Source organism: Motacilla alba, chromosome 26 (genome assembly GCF_015832195.1).
Source record: "Motacilla alba alba isolate MOTALB_02 chromosome 26, Motacilla_alba_V1.0_pri, whole genome shotgun sequence".
In the NCBI taxonomy this organism is placed as follows: Eukaryota; Metazoa; Chordata; class Aves; order Passeriformes; family Motacillidae; genus Motacilla; species Motacilla alba.
This window is the reverse complement of record NC_052041.1, coordinates 2,206,540-2,225,886: the sequence shown is the minus strand read 5'-3', so window position 1 is coordinate 2,225,886 and position 19,347 is coordinate 2,206,540. Positions and strand designations below refer to the sequence as shown.

Here is a 19,347-nt window from a genome sequence, read left to right as displayed (position 1 = left end):
AAATTTGATTTATATTTTTTTAAACAAAAGAAGAAATAGTGAAGAGGGTCCCAAACAATAAGAAAAAGCCATTCCAGATACCCCAAATACCAAACCCCCCCAGGCAGAGCTCTGAGCTGAGCCACATAAATCCTTCCTGAGAGCTGCTCCACTAAAAATATTGAATAAAGAAATACAGTAAAGAGGAATGGACAGCGAATGGGAGATTAAATATATTGGATTAAGAAAATAAAGTGTTTTAATGATGGGGCCAAAGGAAAATGACTTGAGGTAGGCTGGGGAGAGACACAGGGGATGGAGACTTAGGGTACAGAGGTACTGGAGTGATAAATTGTGGTGTGCAGGAGAAATTAATCATCCCTACCAGACTCAGAATCACTGCAAAGTTGGACTCTGGCTGGTGAAGCTGATGTACATAATATATATATAATTATATATTAAATATATAGTGTTGCTAGAAGCCCAACTCCTGATTTCACTTTATTTTTCTAAGGCACAAACTGACTACTATTATGCTTTGCCATTATGCACATTTAAATAATAATGGCAACAAAAAGCAAACCCAACTAGGCAGAATTATTTCTGCAAACTGCACATAAGCAGTCTTTAAACACACCTGTTGAACTGCTGGGAATTTACATGGAACATAAAAAATACTAAAATACAGCACTTGTATTCTTATTTATTTAGACTGCCTTTTTTTCTGCAAAAATATAGTTCAGTCAAGCTGGGAAAAGATTAAAAAGAAAACCACCTTGAAATTGTGACGTGCTTGTTTGGGTTTTTCAAGCTGGATTTAAAACCAATTCAGTACTTCACAAAGAGCAGAAGGGCAGGATGCAGCAGCTCATTCTTCTCTGCCCAGCCTGAAATTTGTTGCAATAATCCAGAATTCTGCTTCGGGGACAACACAATGAAAAAATCTCTTGCAAGCATTTATCTTCTTATCCTGGATGTCCTATGGGGCTTTTGAATTTATTTTGAGCAAAATATTCAGTAGTTTCTGTCAAGCCTCATCACTGCTCACTGGCAGGATAAACCACAGAAGGGAAAAATTAGCTTTACCTTGTGTCATTGGAGAGATTTAAATGCATTTAGAATGTATTGAATATCTCATTGTTCCTGATCAAATGCAATCAGATTGCAAAGCCAGAGGAGAAGTCCCCACAGCCCAGAGCACCAACAGCACTAAACCCCCTTGGTTTATACACTTGGATGGCTTCAGGTTTTCATTTCTTCTCTCCCAAGGCTTGAGTTTATTCCCTGCTGCTTCCAGTATCGTTGCAGCATCTCAGACCCAGCTGGATTCCCTTTCTGCCTCTTGTCTTGGCCTGGTTTTGGTCTCCAAAAGAACGTGTTAAAGTCCCCTGAGAAGTATTTTGGAGGGCTGGTGTGCTCGGGGGGAATGGCAGGGGGTCCCCCACAGCAGCTTTTGCTCTCAGCATCCAAGGAAGATCAGGCAAGGAAGACACACAGGAAAAGAGAAGGTGTCCAAGGACTATTTTGATGCTTTTCTGGCTGTTGGTGCAGTTTCAGATCAGTGTGGGGGGTGTCTGTCCATCACCAGCAGCAGCTCTTTTTCTTCTCAGGTACCTTTGGTACCTCTGCTGCTTTATTTTTCAATTCATCTTCACGAACTTTGAGCAACCTGGGAGAAGAGGAAGCAAATTATTTGGGTATTTCCCTCATATTTTGTATCGCTGTGCTGTTTGTTTTGACAAGCCTCGGTACGAGAGGCTCAGCACGGCTGAAAGGAGTCAGGATCCTTCCAGTTCCATGTGATCCTAGAGCTGTGGATGCTGCTAAAAATCCCAACCTAAATCAAATCACAGACAGAACTTGTTTCTGCCAAGCCAGGGAGAAATCAGCATCCCCAAAAGGGTTTAATTCACCTCCTTGCAATGCTGGTTGCTCAGGAGACAGGTCAGGGCAGTGCTAAATGCTCATCCCAGCATGAGCTTCCCTGAGTTTTCCCTGACATTTGGGCAAGGAGTCTCTGGTGATGGTGACATCCAGTATTTGGAGTTAAAAAAAAGCAGGGAGGCAGCCCATTAAATTGAGGACAGGTGGAAAAATCCAAGCACATGGCTCACCTGGTGAAGCTGACCATGGACTCGAAGACGTTGTGGCCTGAGGCAGCGCTGCACTCGAAAAACATGAGCTGGTGCTCCTGGAAGACACAAACCCCGAGTAGAAATGTAACGTTCTTGCACTGGAATAGTTTAATGTGGGAATAAATAGCCATGGGACAGTCCCAGTCAAGGGGAGAACAGGAGGGAATCAAGGAAACAGCTCAATAACTTATTTACTGGAACATGAGGGTGAAATCCAGATTTTCTGGTTGCCACAACACCAGCTTCTAATACCAAGGAAAAGGATGACTGTGCAGACAGAAGAATTTGTGACGTCTTCTGGTCATGGGAGCAAACACAGAGAGAGGCATAACTAGATGTTCCCAACTCTTTTGCTCCCTTCCAGTTTGGGAAAATAAGCATCCATCCCTCATCTTCATTAGCCAAACCAGTCCATGGATTCTGGCCCAAATCCCATAAGGTTTAAAATTAAGTCAGTAAAGGTGAGATTCTTCTCATTCTCCTCATCTAATTTTTATTAGCCATCTATATGTGAAGAGATTCATCAAATTTGATCATTTCAGTATCTTTAAACCAGGACAGTGCTCAGTGGGTTGATTATTTTTATGATGCTGAGAAGATACTCAACATTTCACAGCAAAGATAAGCAGAGCTGAAAATGTTTTAATTTATAAACCCAGTGCCATAAACCAATTTACTGGGATGGTGCTGAGGCGAAATAAAGTGACAAAGGGAAAGCAAGGCAGGGAAGGGTGAGAGATGGGCTCAGAGAACGTTTTGTCAACCCCTGATCCATGGGGGTAAATTAAGGGCTTTCCCCTTCCTCCAGCTCTTCAGGTTGGTGGTGATGATCCTTAGCTGTCCCTGCCTCACTTGGGTGGCTGTGCTCCACCACCTACCTTGGCCAGGCATTCACCCTCCTTTGTAGGGACCTGTCTCTGGGCAGCACAGTCGGTTTTGTTCCCAAGAAGCAGAACAGCAACTCCATCTTCTGCTCCTTCCTGAGTGAGAAAGAAGGGAAGGTCAGAACAGCTTCAAAATCTTCCTTGAATCCCAGCTGGCCACACTGTCTTCACATATCCTGGAACACCATGACTGACATCCATGGATTTGGGCTAATAACAAAACTTTAAATTATTGAATATGTTCAACAGCATTTAAGATTTTTTTTCTTAAATCATCTGCCTATGTCTATTAACATGACAGAGCACTGGATGAGCTACACTTGTAAGGAATTCACTTTGTACTCAACTGCAGCAGCCCTCTGAAGGTGCTCTGGCTGGGATTTTCAGGCACCGAGTGAGGCAATATCCTATTTTGTTTCAGCATTTTTAAACACTGGCTTTGTGTCAACTGGAAATCTCTGAAAATAAGTTTTTAATAGGCCTTGAATAACCTTCTATTCCCTAGGACTCAAAGTGGACTGTTCTTGATGTAAAAGCAACATTTTCCACTCCTTTGCACTAGTTTTTCATTGTTTAAGAGTTGATCATTACCCCACTGGTTCTATCAACAAATTACCCTGGGAAACACTGCCAGCGTGTGAAAATCGTTTGTATCTTGTTGTGCCTTAAATCCTCCACGAGAAAAAAATATTTTCTAATGAAAGCAATGCAGAATACCCTTTCCAAAGGGCTTGGCCGCTCCTGTCAGTCCCAAGAGCTCGGGACCGCCCTCACCTGGATGCAGCTGAGCCAGTAGCGCACGTCGGAGAAGGAGTACTCGGAGGTGATGTCGTACATCAGCACCACCCCGTCCGCCTTCCGGAAGAACTGCCTGGTCATGCTGCGGTACCTGCGGGCATTTTGGATGATCACCAGGGCGGTCTAAGGAGGTTCTGCCTAGGAGTGACGTGCAATCCTAGTGGAAAAGGTGGGAAGGCACGTCTGCAAAACAGGCAACCCCCAGATTTGGCTCGTGTCCTGATGACAGGGGCCATAGGAACGCCTGAGCGCCAGTTTTATCTTAATTACTTCCTTTATTGTGCTTTATCAGATCACATACTGTACAGAGTCCCTCCTTGAGCAATCTCACCTTTGCTTAGCAAAGCAAAGGCTATCAATTGCCCCTAAACTACAGGGAAAAAACCCCAGGTTGTGTTTTAAGCAGCACAGCACCTCACCTTTCCTGACCAGCTGAGTCCCACAGGCGGAGAGCAAAGCGCTTGTTATCCACAACGAGGTTTTTGATCTGGTAATCCAGTCCTGGAAGACACAAAAGAGGATATTTTGATACTGTAGAGTTCTGCCCTGTGACAGAAGATGGATGGAGAAGAAACATGGTGCAGGGTGGTGTGAGGCTGCAGCTAGCTCCAGGGGTTGGTCCCAAGTGAACCTCTGGCTTTTAGATGTTTAACCACGGGATTTTGGGGAGGTCTGTCATCTCATGATGAATAAAACCACATTGGTGAAGACAGGAGAGTGGAATTGAAAGGCAAAGCAGAGAGGAAAGCACTGGGCCACCATTACTAGGAAGGACAAGCAGGAGCAGCATTTCCTGCCCATGAGCACCCAGGCGTGGGGACTTGGTGGTTCTGCTTGGCCCCTGGGGACTGGTTGTACAACACGCTTGGTGTGAGCTGTAACAGGCATGTGGGGACCTCCAGCAGCTTGTGGGGCGGAGGAAAGGGAACTGCAGCTGTGATCCAAGCGAGTGCTCAGAGCAGGGCTGGAGGAGACCTACCCACTGTGGCCGTGAGGTGGGGGTTGAAGGTGTCGGCGTGCAAACGGTACAGGAACGACGTTTTGCCCACGTGGGAGTCCCCAACGAACAGCACGTTGTAGAGGTGGTCTGGGTCCAGGGCAGCTTTGGGACAACCCTGTGGGGCAGCTCCTGCAGTCACAGCCCCTGGCTCTCCTGAGCTGGGCTCACCTTCCTGGCTCATTTTTTGACCAAACTCTTGCATCTTCTCTCGTTGACCAACACTGAGGTCTTTGCTCTGTTCTCCCAAGAGCTGCCTTTGCCCCAGGGAGTTTTCTCTGAGGACCCCCCCCAGCTGATCACTCCCAGCATCTCCTGGTGGCACTGCTTTGTGGAGCATTGATGCTGGTGGCACCTCTTGCTTCGGATGCTCAGCAGGTCCAGCAGCCGTGTTCTCCAGTTCCCTCGCGGGTGGTGTCTCCCCCTCTGGATGTTGGGCCACCGTGTGAAGCCTCCCCTCATGTCCCTGTGCTGAAACCTGCTCCTGAAGCTCCCTTTGGGCTGCCTGTCCCGGAGCACAAAGCCGCCACACATCTGGAATGAGAACATCCTCCTGCATCATCGTTTCCAGCTTTAGGGGGCTGAGTTGTGACAGCACCTCGGAGACCAGGGAGGCCAACTCAGCATCATCATGGCCCTGGTTTAGTCCTAGACCCTGAGTTTTCACTCCATCCCTCACCCCTGCCTCCAGCCTCTCCCCCTGTGCCAGTTCCAGACCATGAGCTCCATCCAGAGCCCTCTCCTCTGCAGCAGCCCCCTCTCCCTGCAGTAACTCCTGTGCCTCCAGAATCTGCCCCTCAGGACCAATGCATGCTCCCAGTTTTGCTTCCAGACCAGAGCTCTCTGCAGCAGTCGTAGGCTCAGGACACACAGCAGCCTCAGCTGGAGGGGGCACATCTGCAGCAGCAGCTCCTTCCCAAGGCTTTGCAGTGGGAGATGCGCCCAGAACTGCCTCCAAACCTAGAGTGAGGCTCTGCTCCCCTTCCCACAACCCAGCTACACCCAGAGGTGTCAGATCTGCCTCCATGCTCCCTCCTGAGCCTGATTTGGGCATCTGCTGGTCTGTGAACAGCTGCACATCAGCATCAGTGCTCTTGGCCTCCAGTGTGTGCAGCCTTTCAGCCTCATCCTGTGTCTGTGCTCCTGCACCAGCCCCCTGTGGCAGCCTGTTCTCAACTTGCACTTGTGCCCCACCCTCCTTTTCCTCCTCATTCTGAAGGGCTCTCCTCCACTCCTCTCCCCATGGAGCCCCTGAGCTGAGACCCTCTGACAGCTGCAGATCCCCCTGGGCATCCTCTGCCTCCCCTCCCACCAACTCTGCTTTATCCCCCTGATCCAGGGGATGCACCTCTGGATCCACACTGCCTCCCTGCCCTATCCCTGAGGATCCATCCTCACCCCAGGGCTGCAGATCTGCCTCTGTGCTCCCTCCTGGGGTCAGCCTGAGCTCACCCCCCTCTGCAATCAGCTGCACATTGGCACCACTGCTCTGGGCCTCAGTAGTGTGCAGGCTTTCAGCCTCTTCCTGTGCTTGCATGTCTTCACCAGCTTCCTCTCCCTGCCTGACCCCTGATCCATGCAGATCAAGCTCAGGCTCGTGTGGCAGCTCATACTCACCCTGTCTTTGTGCCCCATCCTCCTCCTCCTCCTCCTCCTCCTCCAGCTGAACAGCTCTTTCACCCTCCCCTCCCCATGGGCCTCCTGGGCTGTGACCCTCATGGAACATCATATCCTCCTGGACATCCTCTGCCTTCCTTTTCAAAAACTCTTCTTTTTCCTCCTGATCCAGGGGATGCACCTCTGGATCCACACTCCCTCCCTGATCTGTCCCTGAGGATCCAGCCTCACCCCAGGGCTGCAGATCTGCCTCTGTTCTCCCTCCTGGCGTCAGTCTGAGCTCATCCCCCTCTGCAATCAGCTGCACATTGGCACCACTGCTCTGGGCCTCAGTAGTGTGCAGGCTTTCATCATTCTCCCCTGGCTGTAGCCCTGCACCAGCCCCCTCCCCCTGACCCAGGATCACCCCACTGGGATGAGGCACTGGCTCGTGTGGTAGCCCGTGCTCACCCTGTCCTTGTGCCCCATCCTCTTCCTCCTCAATCTGAACAGCTATTCCTCTCTCCCTTCCCCATGGGGTTTCTGAGCTGGGACCAACACACAGCTGCAGATCTACCTGGGCATCCTCTACTTCTATTTCCAAAATGTCTTCTGTATTCACCTGATCCAGGGGCTGCACCTCTGGATCCAATCTCCCTCCCTGCTCTGTCCCTGAGCATCCAGCCTCACCCCAGGGCTGCAGATCTGCCTCTGTTCTCCCTCCTGGCGTCAGTCTGAGCTCACCCCCCTCTGCAATCAGCTGCACGTTGGCACCACTGCTCTGGGCCTCAGTAGTGTGCAGGCTTTCAGCCTCTTCCTGTGCTTGCATGTCTTCACCAGCTCCCTCTCCCTGCCTGACCCCTGATCCATGCAGATCAAGCTCAGGCTCGTGTGGCAGCTCACCCTCACCCTGTCCTTGTGCCCCATCCTCCTCCTCCTCCATCTGAACATTTGTTTCAATTTCTCCTCCCCGTGGGACTCCTGAGCTGCGAGCCTCTGACAGCTGCAGTGTCTGTGCATCCTCTGCCTCCTCTTCCACCAACTCTGCTTTGTCCCCCTGATCCAGGGGCTGCACATCTGGATCCAATCTCCCTCCCTGCTCTGTCCCTGAGGATCCAGCCTCACCCACGAGCTGCAGATCTGCCTCTGTGCTCCCTCCTGGGGTCAGTCTGAGCTCATCCCCCTCTGCAATCAGCTGCACATTGGCATCACTGCTCTGATCTTCCACTGTGTCCAGGCTTTCAGTCTCTTCCTGTGCTTGCATGTCTTCACCAGCCCCCTCTCCCTGCCTGACCCCTGATCCATGCAGATCAAGCACAGGTTCGTGTGGCAGCTCATACTCACCCTGTCCTTGTGCCTCATTGTCCTTTTCCTCCATCTGAGCATTTGTTCCAGTTTCTCCTTCCCGTGGGACTCCTGAGCTGAGACCCTCTGAGAGCTGCAGATCTGCCTGGGCATCCTCTGCCTCCCCTTCCACCAACTCTGCTTTATTCCCCTCATCCAGGGGATGCACCTCTGAATCAACACTCCCTCCATGCTCTGTCCCTGAGGGTCCAGCCTCATTCCAGACCTGCACATCTGCCTCCACCTCTGCCAGCAGCTCCATCACATCCTCCTGGACATCCTCTACTTCTATTTCCACAATGTCTTCTGTATTCACCTGATCCAGGGGCTGCACCTCTGGATCCAATCTCCCTCCCTGCTCTGTCCCTGAGCATCCAGCCTCACCCCAGGGCTGCAGATCTGCCTCTGTGCTCCCTCCTGGGGTCAGTCTGAGCTCATCCCCCTCTGCAATCAGCTGCACGTTGGCACCACTGCTCTGGGCCTCAGTAGTGTGCAGGCTTTCAGCCTCTTCCTGTGCTTGCATGTCTTCACCAGCTCCCTCTCCCTGCCTGACCCCTGATCCATGCAGATCAAGCACAGGCTCGTGTGGCAGCTCACCCTCACCCTGTCCTTGTGCCCCATCCTCCTCCTCCTCCTCCTCCTCCTCCAGCTGAACAGCTCTTTCACCCTCCCCTCTCCATGGGCCTCCTGGGCTGGGACCCTCATGGAACATCATATCCTCCTGGGCATCCTCTGCCTTCCTTTCCAAAATGTCTTCTTTTTCCTCCTGATCTAGGGAATGCACCTCTGGATCCACACTCCCTCCCTGATCTGTCCCTGAGCATCCAGCCTCACCCCAGGGCTGCAGATCTGCCTCTGTGCTCCCTCCTGGGGTCAGTCTGAGCTCACCCCCCTCTGCAATCAGCTGCACATTGGCATCACTGCTCTGATCTTCCACTGTGTCCAGGCTTTCAGCCTCCTCCATGGGCTGCACACCTGCCTCTGTCCCCCTTCTCTGTCTGATGGTCACTCCAGATGGGTCAGGCACCAGCTCCTGCATCTGCCCACGGCCACCCTGTCCCTGTCCCCAGTCCCCATCCCCATCCCTGGGCTGCAGAGCTGCACAGTGTTCCCCTCCCTGGGGAGTCTCTGGGCTGGCAGTCACACACAGCTGAGTGTCCGTCCAGGAGTGCTCTGCCTTCCTTTCCACTACCTCTGCTTCCTCCCCCTGATCCAGGGGCTGCACCTCTGGATCCACACTCCCTCCCTGCTCTGTCGCCATGGAGTCAGTCTGGATTAAGGGCTGCAGATCTGCCTCTGTGCTTTCTCCTGAGGCTGATTTGAGCTCACCCCCCTCTGCAATCAGCTGCACATTGGCACCACTGCTCTGGGCCTCAGTAGTGTGCAGGCTTTCAGCCTCTTCCTGTGCTTGCATGTCTTCACCAGCTCCCTCTCCCTGCCTGACCCCTGATCCATGCAGATCAAGCTCAGGCTCGTGTGGCAGCTCATACTCACCCTGTCTTTGTGCCCCATCCTCCTCCTCCTCCATCTGAGCATTTGTTTCAATTTCTCCTCCCCATGGGACTCCTGAGCTGCGAGCCTCTGACAGCTGCAGTGTCTGTGCATCCTCTGCCTCCTCTTCCACCAACTCTGCTTTGTCCCCCTGATTCAGGGGCTGCACATCTGGATCCAATCTCCCTCCCTGCTCTGTCCCTGAGCATCCAGCCTCACCCCAGGGCTGCAGATCTGCCTCTGTGCTCCCTCCTGGGGTCAGTCTGAGCTCATCCCCCTCTGCAATCAGCTGCACATTGGCATCACTGCTCTGATCTTCCACTGTGTCCAGGCTTTCAGCCTCTTCCTGTGCTTGCATGTCTTCACCAGCCCCCTCTCCCTGCCTGACCCCTGATCCATGCAGATCAAGCACAGGCTCGTGTGGCAGCTCATACTCACCCTGTCCTTGTGCCCCATTGTCCTTTTCCTCCATCTGAGCATTTGTTCCAGTTTCTCCTTCCCGTGGGACTCCTGAGCTGAGACCCTCTGAGAGCTGCAGATCTGCCTGGGCATCCTCTGCCTCCCCTTCCACCAACTCTGCTTTATTCCCCTCATCCAGGGGATGCACCTCTGAATCAACACTCCCTCCATGCTCTGTCCCTGAGGGTCCAGCCTCATTCCAGACCTGCACATCTGCCTCCACCTCTGCCAGCAGCTCCATCACATCCTCCTGGACATCCTCTACTTCCATTTCCAAAATGTCTTCTGTATTCACCTGATCCAGGGGCTGCACCTCTGGATCCAATCTCCCTCCCTGCTCTGTCCCTGAGGATCCAGCCTCACCCCAGGGCTGCAGATCTGCCTCTGTGCTCCCTCCTGGGGTCAGTCTGAGCTCATCCCCCTCTGCAATCAGCTGCACATTGGCACCACTGCTCTGATCTTCCACTGTGTCCAGGCTTTCATCATTCTCCCCTGGTTGTAGCCATGCACCAGCCCCCTCCCCCTGACCCAAGGTCACTGCACTGGGATGAGGCACTGGCTGGTGTGGCAGCCCGTGCTCACCCTGTCCTTGTGCCCCATCCTCCTCCTCATTCTCTTGGAGCTGAACAGCTCTCTCCCCCTTCCCTCCCTGGGCGTTTTCTGGGCTGAGACCCCCAGAGAGCTGCAGCTGTGCCTCCACCAGTGCCTGAGATGTACCTGGGAAAAGCCCACACAAGTCTGGGCTGCCCACAGGTGTTCCTGCAGGGGAAGGACCCTCACTGTGCACTGCAGCAGCCCCCAGTTCTTCTCCCAGCCCTGCCTCTGGATTATCCTTCTCCAGCTGCACACCTGGAGCCACACCCCCTCCCCGCTGTGTCCCTGGGGATCCATCCTCATTCCAGACCTGCAGATCTGCTTCCACCTCTGTCACCAGCTCCACGTTGGTGCTGCTGGGGGCCTCCATCAGTTCCACATCTGTTCCCCCTCCTCTCTGCCCACGGGTGGGTGGCACAGCCACTGCCAACGGCTCCAGAACGCCCACCCTCCCTCTCCACCCTGCACCTTCCCTGGCACACTCACCCTGCAGCTGCTGCTCTGCCTCCCTAGGCTCTGCTTCCTCCACCTCCTCTTCCTCGCCCCCGGCTCTGCCGCTCCCTGCACGCTCAGCTCGGGCTGGCAGCACCTCCAGCACTTTGGAGTCCGTGGTCTCTCCCTGGGGCTGCACCTCAGTCCTGGCACGCTCCTCATCCGGCACTGCTGGGCCAGGGGCCACTGTCACCTCAGGGACGCCACCCCCATGGGCTGCTCCCACTTGTGCCTCACGCCAGGATGGTGGCTCTGGCTCCAGCTGCTCTCCCAGCTCAGTTTCCAGTTTCCCAGGGAGCCCTGATGCGGGGTCAGCCCGTTCCTGCAGCGCCGTGCCCGGGGCCTGCACACATTCACCCATTGTCCTGCCTGGCTGCTGCTCATCCATGGCAAGGCACTGTCCCACTGCTACGCCTTCCTGCCCAGCCTCAGGTGGCCCCAGACTTGCCTCCAGATTTTCTCTCTGGTTTATCTCCCCTTCCTCAGCTTCTCCCAGGAGCTGTGGTTTTGCCCAAGCTGTTGTTTCCTGCAGCCACTCTGCTCCCTCCACCTCCAGCAGCACCTGCTCTCCTGCCTCCATGCTCTTTCCCAGGTGCTCAGCCACATTGAGCACCATCTCCTCCACACCAGCTCCCTTTCCTTGCTGGAATAACATCCTCTGTGCCTCCTCTGGGCTCTCTCCCTGCTCTGCCCCTGGCTCCTGAGCCATGCAGTGCCCAGCTCCTGTGGACGCACCGGCCTGTGTCACATCTGGAGCATGAAGCTCAGCTGTGGCTGGCCCCTCCTGCAGGTCTCCTTCCAGCAGCTCATGATGGATGTGGCCCGGGAGGGTCTCCTGCAGGATTCCAGGGGTTGTTTCATGGGCTGTTGCTGCCTCTGGCCCCGTGTGGGCCTCAGCATTGTCCCAGGGGTGACAGGCAGTGTCTGCCAGGGCAGGGGGTGCACCCAGTGCCTGTGCCTTCAGATGTTTGCTCAGAGCTGCTATTGCATCATTCATCTCTCTTAGCAAAGAGCTTTGGTCAGAGACACCTTCCTCTTTCAAAGGTTCTGGGAAGGGGTCCTCTTCTGCAGAGCTTGCTTTCCGTGGGGCTCCTGAAAGGTTTGTTTCTGCTGGCAGCATTTCCCAAACCCTGGAAAGGGCAGAAAATGGGGGCAATGAACCAGCTCCCAGGTCAGGCTCCAGCTCCCTCCCATCCCCAGTCAGTCCCAGAGGGTCTCTGATCTACATCCTCACCCCATCCCTCTCCAAACCTGATTTTATTTTCCCCCATTGCACTTGGAGTTCACACAGGCAGCAATGGGGGCAGGGGAAAGGGGGATGCACACGCAGGCAAGCCAGACCCAGGGCTGCATCCTGGCCTCTTCCCAGTGCCCATATTGACATTATCAGACAGGAAAAGCCAGGTACAGCCAGTTCCTGAGCCAAGGGAGTGATGAGCTGGGATTAGAGATGGGACTCCAGGGTGAGAGATGAGTGGGTGGGAGAGGAGTGCCAAAAGGACAAATATCATTGTTTGCCTGGGGAGGGTGGAGGGAGGGCCTGGGGCTCAGCCCCAGCTCGCAGACCCCAGGGGCACACAGGGGACCCCTTACACTTGGTGGGTGCTCTTGGCTTTGCTCTCGCTGCTCTGGGATCCCAGCCTGATCCGCATCTCGGAGCGGAACTTCTCGCTCTTCCCAGGACTCAGCTGCAGGAAACAGGGTGGGAAGAGGAGAGAAAAGAGCACTTGGTGAGGGAGAATATCCACCTGAAACGATGCAAGGTTCTCCAGCAGGTATCCAGCTGTACCCACCCAAAATCTTGGGGGGGTACCAGAAGTAAGGTGCTGCAACCCCCTCCCTTCCTAAACAACTGCACCAGCCCCGTTTGAGAGAGATTTTAGGGGAGGCAGTGCTGCAGGTGCTCCCTGTGCTCATGAGCTCCTCAGCAGTCCCAAACAGAACAGCACAAGGCCCTGGACCCCTGTCCTGTCCCCACACACCCAACTGAAATACCTGTGGGGACATTGGCACCTCGATGGGTAACTCTGCCACCACTCTGTCCCTGCAAACACAGAGCACAAGGGTCAAAACGGGAACTCCATCCCCTTCACCAAATCCACCCAGCACCAGGGCTGTCAGGGTAGTGGCAGGGCAGGTCAGCAAAACCCACAATCCTCGGATCAGTCCTATTGAGCCCTCCTGGGTGAAGGACACCCCACCTCTGTGGCACTGCCCTCCAGGCACACATTCAGTGCGTGGTGCTGGTAGTCCTGCTTTTTCCTCTGATGCTTTGCACACCAATCCACGATTAACCTGGGCAGCACTGGAGCACCGCGATGGCTGGGGCCCATCCGACTCATTCCCCATCCAGAGGAAATGATGTCTGTGGGGACACACGAGTGACACGCGGTCACTCAGCTACTCACCCGGGCTCTCCCATGTGCTCCCAAGCCACTGTAGCCCTCATTGTCCTCAGGTGGCCCTGGGTCTGCTGCAGCTGCTGGTGCAGGTGCTGCAGGTGCTGCTGCAGGGCCTGGTTGCTCTCCTGCAGCTGCTGGTTCTCCGTGCTGGTGACTTGCTGGGAGCTGTGCAGGCTGTGGCAGCGCCGCTCCAGCTGTGGGATGGCAACCAGGACACTCAGAGCCAAAAATCCCCACGCAAAATAATTCATGACTACCTCCTCTAGACCCGGGGCTGAATTTCACACACCCCCCCCCTTCCCGAGGATGGTGGGTGAGAAACTCAGCTTGTGTCCTCTGGGGATGGAGGGGAGGGCAGGGGTGGGGTGGCAAATGTGGTGTGGAGGGTCCTGCGTGACAGCCTGCAGCAAGGGCTGTTGGGGACATGCCGGGATCGGCTGTGCAGCACCCTGGGGTCGTTACAGCACAGCCCAGAGACCCCTGACTCACAAAGGGGGTTGGGGCCAGCCCACCTCCATCTGCGCCGTGACCAAGCGCTGCACCTCCCTCTCGCTGGCATCCAGCACTCGCTGCAGCTCCTCGCCCTGCTGCTGGCTCCGGGCCGTGCTCTGGGTGGCACAAGGACACCGGCACCCGCTCACCCACCGGCAGCTGCCCAGGGGGTTTGGGGTGCTGGGTCCCCTCGGCAGGGACAGCAAGGGGACAGGAGCAGCCGGGGACGCACCTGCTGCTGCAGCCGCAGCTGTTCCTGCTGGATCTGCCGCTCCAGGACCTCGCAGAGCTGCTGCACGTCCTTGTCGTGCTCTGCCACACGCCTGTGGCGACAGCAGGGCCGGGGAGGGGTGTGAGACCCCGCTGCAGGGGTGCAGGCCCTGGCACCCCACACTGCCCCCGGAGCCTCGGGCTGCGGCCGGGCTTGCCCGAGGGTGCCATCCAGCACGGATGTGTCCGGCAGTCCGAGTCCGGCCCCTTCGCCATCCCTTCCGTGACTGTAGAGGGAGCCCGACCCCAAACATTGGCAAAACCTCTGCTCCGGGGGATATGCTGAAGGCATCCAGGTTTCTCCACACGGCCGGAGTGGCCCTCCCTGTCCCCATCCCCGTCCCCATCCCTCCTGTCCCATCCCTGTGCACTATCCTGGGGTGACGCACTTGTTCAGAGTCAGCTCCAAAGCCTCCTTCTCGCTCCTGGCTTCTTGGATGCGGTGCCTCATCTTGGCCAGGAAGCCCTCCAGGTTGTCCAGCAGCTGGGGCTCGTCCTGCCGGAGCTTCACCCAGAGCTGCCAGATCTCCTGTCTGCAGGGAGAGGGGTGTTTTGGGGTGAGCATCCCCCCAGAACCCCCAAAGCCAGGCCTGTGAGTCACTTAACTCACGCTTTTTGAGGTGTGTGAGGACAGATGAGCTCTGGGGTCGCTGTGACCCTGCTCCTGCGCTCAGGCCAAAGGCACCTCCGCGGCATTTCTGGGCTCCCCGCCTGCGTGGGGATCTCCTGCCGCAAGCCTTCCCCCCTCTATCCATCCTGCAGGACACCCACGGGTGCCAAGCAGGGCACTTACTCTTCAGAGGGGTTGCCTGTGCCCAGCTGCTCCATGAAGGCAGCGAAGTGCCTGCGCTCCTCGCTGTCCCCCCGTTCCATCGCTGCCCCGGGCAGCACCAGCCGCACCCTCCGCGACGCCGTCTTCCTCCGCCGGTGCTCCCTGGCAGCGTTTTGGGAGCTCAGGAACTGCCCTGCTGACAGATATCCCAAATCCTCAGTGCCCAGCAGGGCAACAGCAAAGCCCAAACCCCAACGCTTCCCCCTCCATGGCTTCAACAAAGCGGTTCAGCACAGCAGGATCCCGCTCCAGGTGAGCCAAGGGCTGAGAGCCGGTCATAGGGACGATTCATCCTGCAGCAAAGGCAGCGCCTCACATCCCCAGGAGAGCCCCGGGACCGTGTCCAGGCCAGCCCAGGCTGCACTTACGGAGCCCGGCCGTGAACTCCTCTGTGCCCAAGCGCCCGATGCCAGCGGCATCCAGCCCATCGAACACAAGCTCCAGCTCCTCCCTGCTGCACGGCAAACCTTCCTCCTGCAGCTTCTAAAACCAGAACAAATCAGGGTAAAACTCCCTTGTCACAGCATCTCCAGTGACCCTGGCAGTGCTGGAGCCCAGGGCACAGCCCCATCCTCACCTGCATGTCCGAGCGGGTGACGACTGCCGCCTGCTCCGTGTCCCTGTGGCTGAGCAGGTGCTGCACCCTCTGCACTACTTCAGATGCCCATGGTGGCTCCTCACCGTGGCTGGGTGCTGGTGCCGGGGCCTGCCCGGGGCCCTCCTGCAGCTGCTTGCGGCGGCTGGAGCCCAGGCGCCGGCCCTTGGCGCCCGCCCGGCGCTCGGACATGGCCTGGCCTGGCCTGGAGGGGACACTCGGCCAGCCCTGCCCTCACTGGGCACCTTTGCTCCAGCCTGGTGGGAGACAGTGGAGAAGGACCAAGCTGGAAACTCATTTTGCTGCTGTTAATGGCCCAAGCGCTGATTGCTGAGGGGGGTTTGGCAACAGGAAGGGAAGGGAAGGCCTTATCTCTGATTGCACGGCCCAAATGGAGCCTGCGTCTGCAGCAGCAACAGCTGCTCCTGCCAGCCATCCCAGGGGCTCCCAGCCCAGCTCCCCCCTGCTGAACACTCCTCCTGCCACCAGCCAAGCACCCATCCCAAATGTCCCCATGCTCTTCCCCGGCTGTGGAGGATGCGCAGGGCACCAGCAAGGAGGTGACACCAGCAGAGGACCAGCCAAGGTGATGCTGGAGGCCTGAGCAAGACGTGCTGGTTCCACCTGCCTCCTCAGAGCTCAGCAGCACCTTTTAAAATTCCTCCCCCAGTTTTCACAGCTGTGAGTCACCTCCGGGCAGAGGGCAGGAGCCCTCGGCAGGTTTCCGTCACGCTGCTGCTTGCCCAGGCTGCTGGGGCCTGGGCTGGGGACCCCCGGTGCCCTGTCCCCAGCCTGGGTGGGTGGCCGTGTCACCAACAGCCACCATGCCATCCCCAAGAGGGGCTGTCCTTTGTGTGGCAAAGCTGAAGCTGCGAGGGAAGGAAACCGCAGCCGTGGGGAGCGGTGACGCAGAGCCGGGGCTGAGCTCGCTCTGGCTGAGCCCAGCTCTCCTCTCCCAGCCTGGGGGGACAGCAGCTCCTCCAGCCCTCTGCCCCCTTCCTTTGCCATGACAAGCAGATCCTTCTAAATCCCAGTGTACATCAGAAACGGGAACAGGGCCCAAAACCAGCCCCAACCCCTTAAAGCAAGAGGGCCTTGTGGAGTTCCTGGAGTCCCACAGGGCCAAAAACAGCCTTGCGGTGGTCCCAGCCTCTGAGACAACAGAAGTGGGAGCTCTGGGGGGCAGGGGAATTGTTTAAGGCATGGAGAAGGCCCTGGTTCTGTTCCAGCTCCAGGGCAGGCGAGCTGAGCCCACAGCGTGATGGAAGTGCTGAATGAGCAGGGGGATGGGATGGGATGGGATGGGATGGGATGGGATGGGATGGGATGGGATGGGATGGGATGGGATGGGAATTGTGGCCCCCCCCAGCCAAGCAGGGCCCCCCATGGCATCACCAGCTCCCAGTGTCCTGCCTCCCTCCACAGCACCCTCCACTGCTCCCAGCCCTTGGAAAGGAGCCCCCAGCCACAGTCCCTCACAGGGAGCAGGAAATAGCCCCCTTGGATCACCAACAGCAAGGAAAACCCTTATTTCCCTCACTTTTCTATTTCTTAAGGTTTTGCCCGAGCCATCCCCGGAGCAGCAGGACTTACCCTCCCCACGAGGGACGCTCAGTGTGGGGCGCACGGGGCCGAGGGGCTGCCCAGCTCAGGGGGACAGAGCTGGTCCCGCGCCGCGGCCGCCCGAGCTGCCCCCGCTCTCATCTCTCTTACTCAAGGCACCTTCCGTTCTGGGGTGACACCAACTGCCGGTGCTCACACATTTCCTGTTTGCTGCCGTGCAAGTGGGGTGCGGGAAGGAGCCATCCAGAGGGTCACGGTGTCCCCAGAGTCCCCAGGTCCCAAGGCAGCTCTGCAAAGGCACTGCCGGGGCCATCAGGAAGGGCAGCAAAGTCCCTGTCCTTTCCTGGTTTGCAATGGTCTGCAGCTGGGGGGGCTTTGGGGTTGAGAGATGAACAGCACACAAACAGAAAATGTTATTTTAAAACTCCAAATAACCCAAAAGACAAGATTATCTATAGCCCCCAGATCATAACATCTGACCAAAGACAGAACAACCTGAAAATCTCCAAAGTGGAGGCTCTTTGGCCCCAGAATTTGAAGATGTCCCCGCTGTGCTGTTCTCTGATGGTTTTTTTAAGGCTCCTGGCTGAATTAGAAACTCTAAACCCATTGGCTGTCCGTGGGCTGCAGCCACTCTGCTTCATGAGGGACAGGGGACCAGATGGACCACAGGCATTTTTCCTGCTCTTTAACTGCAAAACATGAAGAGACCTCAGGCAGGAGGAAACCCTTATCTCTAGGGCATAACTCGAGCAAACATCCCCTGGCTCACAGCAGATCTGAGCCCAGGCTCCCAGGGCAGGAGCTGTGGGCTGGAAGCTGATGCCCCAACTCCCTCTGCCCATCCAAAGGGGTGAAATCCCTCCCTGGGAACCAGCCACACCCTGGCTGATGTTCAACCTAAGGGAGCAGCAGCCAGCTCAGGTCCATCCGCTCCATCAGGGCCAGCTAAAGCTCAGCTGGTTCTTCTGGACACTCTGGGCAAGGCTGGTGCTGCTCACCCCAAACTGAAGCATGCCCTCAGTCAGGCTGGGGGGCTCAGCAGGTCCCCTCGCCCTCCAGCCCTCTGCAATGTTTGTTGCTGCACAGAGAAGGCTGGATTTTGGTTTTCCCCAAGGATTTGAGGAGAAAATTTTCCCTTTTGAAGGGAAAACCCTAAATATCCGTGGGCTAGCTTGATTTGTGCCCTCTGCCCAGCAAGGCTCTGGCGTCGTGCTTCCAGCAGATCAGCAGAGGTCACCAGAGGGCACAGCCCGGGAGGGAGGGCACGATCCAACGCCAGGAGGTGCTGGAAGGTGCCAGTGAAATGGATTGAATGTGGACGAGGGAAGGGAAGCACCTGACCCTCCCCCTGTAGGGGTTTGACCCTCAGCATCCCTGCTCTGTGCTGAGGCCAGGCTGGGATGGGAGCAGCAAACACAGCCTGGGCTGAGAGTGGGAGGTTTCCATCCATTCCCCAGCTGCTGGGAGCCCAGCACTGCTTTGTGTGCCAAAGCTGGGGGGACACAGTCCTGGAGTGTCCCAGCGACTCTGAACTCAAGCCCTGGTGCCCAGCAGAGCCAGACCCTGGCTCTCCCCAGAGCCACAAACACAGACAAGGGGGTTTCTCTGATTTATTTCTCATTTCCTTCACTGCCACTGCTCCTGGCAAACGGGAGGTGACAGCAGAGGGGCGCTCCTGGCAGCAGCCGGGGGGGTTGGAAGGGCTGATGTAAGGGGAAAGATTACAGGGGCTGAATCTGTAGGGTTTGACTCAGCAGCAGCTCAAAGGCTGAGTGTGTGTCAAGGGCCACGGGCCTGCAAGGATGGCACCCCTCACTCCAGGGACAGGCAGAGGCTTTGGGGATCCTCAGCTGAGCAATGACATGAGGCTGTCATTGCCATCAGCTTTCTTTTCATCTGGATCCTCTGCAAATCAGGTCATTTCTCACGTTAACCAGTGGAATCTCAGTGCCACCCAGGAAATGCCGCTGCACATTTCCACCAGCAGTGCCACCACATGCTCTTGTGTCCCCATCCCACAGTGTGGGTCACCCTTGTGGTCCTGGGCCCCCAGCACCCCTTTAAAGGGGTGTGGGAGGGGAGCAGCTTGCCCGTGGCTGATGGCACTTGCACCACAGGACTGGGGGCTGAGGGTTAGGGGGAACAGGGTCACACTGGGGAAGGGGGAACAATGGGGGCAACAGAGGAGCCACAGGGAGCCTCCAGGGATACCCCACACAGGCGGCCCTGGCTGCTGTTGGGGACGTGGTGACAGCACCAGACTGCTGGCCCCAGGGAATGGAGTCAAGCACAGAGGTTGTGGCAAGGCTTTGTCCCTCTCAGCCCTCACAAAAGCAGACCCCAGCTCAGAGCTGCACCCCAAGAGGGATCCCCAGCTCCTGGAACACCCCCCTCCCCCAGCCAGGCCCCGCTCCCCATCAC

At 56.4% G+C, this 19,347-nt stretch overlaps 1 protein-coding gene across 4 annotated transcripts; it reads right to left on the bottom strand.

Annotated features, from left to right (window-relative positions):
• Window positions 1-241: 241 nt before the first annotated feature.
• On the bottom strand, window positions 242-17,630 carry RAB44 (RAB44, member RAS oncogene family). 4 transcript variants are annotated; one of them, XM_038162731.1, is made up of 17 exons: window positions 16,954-17,630; window positions 15,343-15,617; window positions 15,134-15,248; window positions 14,727-14,898; window positions 14,323-14,466; window positions 13,896-13,986; window positions 13,684-13,779; window positions 13,178-13,365; window positions 12,765-12,813; window positions 12,363-12,457; window positions 10,764-11,899; window positions 4,776-5,327; window positions 4,216-4,297; window positions 3,773-3,887; window positions 2,993-3,094; window positions 2,094-2,170; window positions 242-1,648 (listed from the first exon to the last, which is right to left on the bottom strand). In XM_038162731.1, exons 2-17 carry the CDS (start codon window positions 15,550-15,552, stop codon window positions 1,561-1,563), a joined length of 3,312 nt encoding a protein of 1,103 aa, XP_038018659.1. In that variant the 5' UTR covers window positions 15,553-15,617; window positions 16,954-17,630; the 3' UTR covers window positions 242-1,560. The 4 variants fall into 4 exon arrangements, with proteins under 4 accessions (XP_038018659.1, XP_038018660.1, XP_038018657.1 ...); XM_038162732.1 differs by having other exon boundaries at window positions 11,505-11,899; window positions 16,954-17,625; XM_038162729.1 differs by lacking the exons at window positions 10,764-11,899; window positions 12,363-12,457; window positions 12,765-12,813; ... (6 more) ...; window positions 15,343-15,617; window positions 16,954-17,630 and adding an exon at window positions 7,734-10,749.
• Between the last annotated feature and the right edge of the window lie 1,717 nt (window positions 17,631-19,347).

Excerpts from the sequence above, each read along its gene's own strand:
- RAB44 (XM_038162729.1), bottom strand. The coding sequence starts at position 10,647 with ATGGAGGCCCCCAGCAGCACCAACGTGGAGCTGGTGACAGAGGTGGAA. Across the intron at positions 3,888-4,215 it reads GACTCAGCTGGTCAGGAAAG|GTACCGCAGCATGACCAGGC; the intron begins GTGAGGTGCTGT and ends AAATGCCCGCAG. Across the intron at positions 3,095-3,772 it reads ACTGGCTCAGCTGCATCCAG|GAAGGAGCAGAAGATGGAGT; the intron begins GTGAGGGCGGTC and ends TTTCTCACTCAG.